General features: G+C 38.7%; 1 protein-coding gene across 1 annotated transcript in view; it reads left to right on the top strand.

The window, feature by feature from the left end:
• Window positions 1-1,193: 1,193 nt before the first annotated feature.
• LOC121429013 (epidermal growth factor-like protein 7) overlaps window positions 1,194-6,000 on the top strand; it is a 67,030-nt gene continuing 62,223 nt past the window's right edge. Inside the window, exon 1 of the mRNA XM_041625909.1 lies at window positions 1,194-1,297. Within this exon, the coding sequence (XP_041481843.1) occupies window positions 1,194-1,297 (104 nt within the window). The remainder of the gene's footprint in view (window positions 1,298-6,000) is intronic.

Raw genomic sequence — 6,000 nt, 5'->3', positions numbered from 1 at the left:
CCTCTAGTCACACCAGGTGGGTGTTTCATAAAGCTGTTCGTAAAGTTACGAATGACTTTACACACGACTGGTGATCCTTTCTTGTGCTATGTGATATCCCTATGTAATTGATTTATGACCTAAGAACAGGTTCCAGTCGTGCGTAAAGTCGTTCGTAACTTTACGAACAGCTTTATGAAACACCCACCAGGGGCGGTCACACCAACGAAAACGACTCCAAACTGACCGATGGTATGTAATTGGAAGGTGACACGACATTTGCTCCTGCGACATTTGATCTGGGTTCCCTAACACAAAGGTTAGCGATTGATCGCTAATTTCAAAGAACAGTTCTGATTGGTCATAATCAGTCTACTTAGCAAAATGCGCATGCAACGAGGATCTTGATTGGTTATTCATTTAGCGAATAATCGTTAACCTTTGTGTTACGGCGCCCAGATGCCCGTAACACAAAGCTTAGCAATGATCGTAGAACATTTTTCTACGATTGATTCCATTGACTACAATGTACAATCAATCGTAAAAATCAAGCTTACGAGCAATTGCTAATCTTTGTGTTACGGAGCTCAGGTCTTAATATCTCAGAGGCATTTAGGGTTATAGTTAGGATTTGGTTCAGAATAATGTCAAGATAAAAATGTGGGTTTTTTCGTTTTAGAGGTTAGGTTTTATGTTTGCCTTCTTGTGCAGATTTTTCTTTGGAGCAATTGTCACCGAAGCAAATGTCATGGTGAAACCCTTTGGAAATAACGTAATAACTCGTGTCGGGTCTGTCGTTTTCATAGGCGTGACGGCATGGCCTTACACTACGGGGGGGGGGGGGGGAGGCAAGCGAGTTGCCCCCAGAAATTTTGGAGACTTATGTACATTTCTTAATGAAAATCCATTTCACTTTAGAAAATGCAAAAGTGTCCCCATTGCAAGCTCAGTCTCTTCGTTCCCTCGATTTCGAGTTTCTTTGAAAATTGTTACACGTCTTCACCCATTCACCGGGAACAAACTATAGACGGTTTTTATATCATATCCATGTCACAGTCACAATACCGATTCGGACCGATCAAATCTTCTACATTTACTTTTAATGGCAAATCGTTCATAGTTTCGTTATCGGTGTGATGGGTGTGACTAGAACTAGATTCAAATATTAACGATAGACATTGACAGAATTCAAACGTCTGTCCGTCGCCAGTAAAATGACCGTTGGGCACCAGGAAGAAGCCTTGAAATCTGCCCCTAATAATTGTCTTCATGAAGGCATTGGTGTCCTTGCTGCTGATGACGACGACATCAAGTCGGGGTAGGGACGATTTGGTTGCCGAGAAATCAACCCCAGATCGAAAGAACGGGGGATTTGTTGATGTGGTTAACGAGAGTAGTATGGCGGGAAAATGCTGTTCCAATTTCGCTGCAAATTGACCAAGAATCAGACGACATTCGCAGCCCGTGTTTCGGAACAATGAATGAACTGTATTGCGACTCGTTAACTGTTTGTAAGTAACCCGATTAACATGATTAACCAAAATAATGTATTGGAAAAGGGGGCGAGACATTTGAAGATAGGGTAGAGATCGGGAGATGGCACCCCTTTGAAGCCCCAGCTGTCCTCCTGTAATTGGTTCGAATTTGTTTTGTTGTCTGTCATAGGGCATCATTTTATCTCATTTGTAAATACTGTCTGCATAAACAGATAAAACGCGGATGAAGGAGAAGAGTTCTATGAAGTCACCGGCTTCAATTGGATTGTAATATAGGCCTACGGTTGAAGTCTTGTTGCTAGGCCTATATCTATGATTATGATTCTATCAATGATTCTATATTTAGGACCAGTGACCCATTGACATGATTTAAGTTCCAATTTGATTGTCATGGATTATGATTCACCAAGGTACTAATAGTTCGGTCCTATGGCAGACATGCGTATAGGACAATTGTATTTGTAATAAAATAATAGAATATCATATGAATAATTCATTATGACGATTTCCCCCCAATAACGAAGTTGATGTAAGAATAGTCCAAGACAAAAAAACATTGGTGCCTGTATTGACTTTGTTGCAGCCCCCACCTCCACCACCATAACATCATATCAGTTTATTAATTTTAGTTATGCTCTGTTTCTGTTAACTATTTTTAACTTCATGATTATTCATATACCAAGAATTATTAGCGAATCCATCCAGTGTCAACTGGCACCCTATTTCTGCTACCACCCCCCACCTATTGGTATATCGGGATAGCTCTTACAATCAGGAGGCTCGAGTTTCTGCAAAGTTAACCCCTCCACCTTCGTATCATATACCTTTCATGATTTTAATGACTCGAGAGAGTGATAAATAGCCTAATTGGCTGAGCGAATTACTCTTTACAGTAAATGGTCAGTTAATCAATGGATAATCAGGGATGATAACCACGATTGCGAGAATGAAATAGAATCATGTAAATGGATAAGACCTGGCCCGCAAGATTCATTGAAGAGTGCTTACGAAAGTTTCGAACTCCATGATAGATCGAAGCTTCTGACACAGCATCGATGGGATCGGAATGTATGTGACCTGACAAAATATGATGAGGTTATATGTCCCTTGTCATATTATAGTCCCCGAAAAAAAAATATATTAATCAAATAATCAACCAATACGTGGATAGATACATAGATAGATAAATAAATATAAATAAATGAATAAATAAATAAATAATTAATAAACAGACAAATAAATCAATACATGAATAAATAGATTAATTCATTAATTAATTTTAATTGATAAATAAATGAATAAAAAATGAAATAAATAAATAAATGAACGATAAATAAACCAATAAATGAATAAATGTATAAATATCATTCCCATATTCAGCAAATATCAGATGCACTGGCGTAAATCCGTGTTGATGGGTGGGGGATGACTGAAATATTTTGGCATTTTTTTGCAATCATGTTTTTAGATATGCAAGGAATTGTCATTGATATGTCCACACTGGCGTTCCGTGGGTCACGGCATCGTGGGGGCACAAGCAAATTTTTTGAATCACTGAGTGAGCGCGCGAAGCGCGAGCTGATTTTTTTTATATTCACACCTAAAAAGGGACATTATAATCAAATTTATGTAATCATGATAGGTACCTGTCTTGCTAAACAATGCGAGCGCGAAGCGCGAGCTGAAATTTTCTTATGTTTTGACCACAAACAGCGAGATTTTAAGGAATATATTTTAGGAATCCATTAAGAGTATGCATATCTCACCATAGTCATCTAATGCGAGTGCCAAGCGCTTGCTGATTTTATTAGAATTACATCTGAACACATGAAACACTCTTCGTAGTCATTGCAATCATGATTATCATACGCATTTCACCAATGAACTATTGCGAGCGCGAAGCGCGAGCTGAAAATTTAGATAATTCAGACCTGAAGTTTGGCATTCTAAGGTTTCTTTGTAGGAATTAACTAGGACCATATAGGTATTTCATTAACCAAATGATGCGAGCGCGAAGCGCGAGCTGAAATTTTTTTATATTCAGATTAGAAGAAGGGACATTTTAAGGACTGATTTTAGGAATTCACGAAGAGCAGACATATCTCACCAATCCACTAATGCGAACGTAATCACGGACAGGAAATGTTTATATACGGAGACCTTAACATGGGGCAATCACTTTTTGAGTCATGTAAAAGAAGCATATGTCAATATATGATAACTCAAGTGCTAGAAAATATATTTGGTTTATATTGACTTGAAAACGTGATGTTTTAGCACAACAGGATTATATATCTTGTTAAACAGACAATGCGAGCACCAGGAACAATGAAGACGTAGGCCCTGGGCAAATTATGTTTCATAAAGTTATGACAAAAATGTTTCTTATGTAATGTAACATAAATAATTATAATATAACATTATAATGAATTATATTTTCTTCTTTCCCACTACTTTTTTCGTCCTTTCTCCCTCATTTCTCCTTTTCCCGTTTTTTTTTGGGGGGGTGCATGTGCCCCCCATGCCCCCCCCCCCCGGTAGTTACGCCACTGTATGTCCATATGGCAAATACCCCTCCGATATTGTTATCTTTTTTACCCCATGATGGTTTAACTGTTTTTTAGAGATTTTTACATTCAAAATGTTTTGACATTCCATCTTAATCCCTCCCCCCACAACCCCAACATTGATGAATTGGAAGAAACGGGGGTTTCTCTTCAATGTTATAATAAGGACAAAAGTATTTCGTTCGCAAATGGTGAACTGGCTCTTCATTTGCATTTTATGATCCAATGATATTGTTTAATTTATTAAGCGGTATTTTAGGAAGAATTTTCACCAACAAAACAATTATCTCTTGTGATGTTTTTTTCATTTCTTCCGTAAAAAGTGGGGGAATGTTTGTACAGGCCATCCCCCTCCTCGAAAAGTGGGGGGGGGATATATCCCCCCATCCCCCGGGATTTACGCCAGTGAATTCAGATGTTCGATTTTATAATGGGGGTAGGGTGTTCTTCTTAACCGATGCTTACTCTCATGACTCTGCTGGACAATATCACACACTGCAACCAGAAGAAAGAATACAAAGTACTTTCTGTCCAGACGCCACCCTATTATTATGTCTGCTCGTTGACATGGTTGAAGACAGTTTTTTACTTACCTGATATTATTTGCACCTTTTTCCACTCATCAAGGATCCATTAGAGAAAGTTTACCTCGAAGAGATCTTCATTGTATTCATGCACAAGGACGACCCACCTCTTTTGTCGATAACTTTTTCTTCTTTCAGAAGTCAGTCTTTCGAAAGAGCTCAATGATGAAATGGAATGGAAGGGGTCAAGCCCCTAAAGAGAAAGCTGACCCAAACATGAAAATGGTCAATGCGTATTTGGCTGTGGGGCTAACAAACACTAGCGTACCTAAGGGGGGGTCACAACTGATGCAGGAGACGTGCCCCTGCCCCTTGACAAGTCACAACTGATCCAGGGGACATGTCCCCCCCCCCTTTGAGAAGCAAAATAAAAAAAATCTAATGTAAAAATGCAAGGAAAACAGACGTGTGCCCCCTCTTTTGAACTTGAAGACCTTTTTTTTTTGCTTGTCATTTTTTTTGTGGTACGAAATCTCTTTTATTTGCGGTTGAAAACCTTACGCGGACGAAATATCCTCCAAAAAATTTGCCCCCCTTTTGGAAAATCCTGGAAACGCCGCTGCTATACAAAGTTGCTTGTTTTTTTATCATTTCATTTTCCGTCCCGCTCCCGCCTACATAGTGCTCTAGATTTCTTTCAAATGCATCCGCGTCAGAAAAGTATCCAAAATACCTAAGAAATATGAATGCACCAACAAAATTATCCATAGTATCTTCAGAGAATGATAGTTTATTGAATTAATGAATAGGAAGTGCACCTCAGATATGACGTTATTGCTGTAAAATATTATAAATATTATTTTTATTTGTCGGATGATTTATCATTTTTTCATTTTTTTTCTTCGTTTGCTTTGTTATCGTGATTATCAACGACAAAATAATTCAAAAGGACAGTAATTCCGTATTAATAGGTCAAATTTCGCTCACTCGCGACTTAAACTGTTAAAAATATGCCCATACACCCCTAAAAATTCTTGGCCTATATTAGGCCACTGATCATGCTGATTATGATTGATACCCGTCGGTAAACCGGTCATGGTGGCTCAGTGATAGAGCGTCCGCCTCATGAACGGGGGGTCGTGGGTTCGATCCCAGGCCGAGTCATACTAAAGACTTATAAAAATGGGACCTTCTGCCTTCTTGCTAGGCGCTCATAATAATAATATATTATGTTAGGCAGGGCCCGCTGGTAGAGCAGTTTCCTAACTTACCCAGGCTACCCTGGGTAAATATAGCGTTATTATCATTATTATAAACCACCATTATATAGGCCTACCTGTCATTAAAAACACATAAGCGTGGTCTAATCTGAACATCGCAAATACTGGGTATCCATGCATGTCCCTCTAGTTATTCTTAAAGGGGAATGAAACC

The sequence above is a fragment of the Lytechinus variegatus genome, chromosome 15 (genome assembly GCF_018143015.1).
Source record: "Lytechinus variegatus isolate NC3 chromosome 15, Lvar_3.0, whole genome shotgun sequence".
Classification (NCBI taxonomy): Eukaryota; Metazoa; Echinodermata; class Echinoidea; order Temnopleuroida; family Toxopneustidae; genus Lytechinus; species Lytechinus variegatus.
Note: the sequence above shows the minus strand (reverse complement) of the source record. Positions and strands in the feature narration are given on the sequence as shown.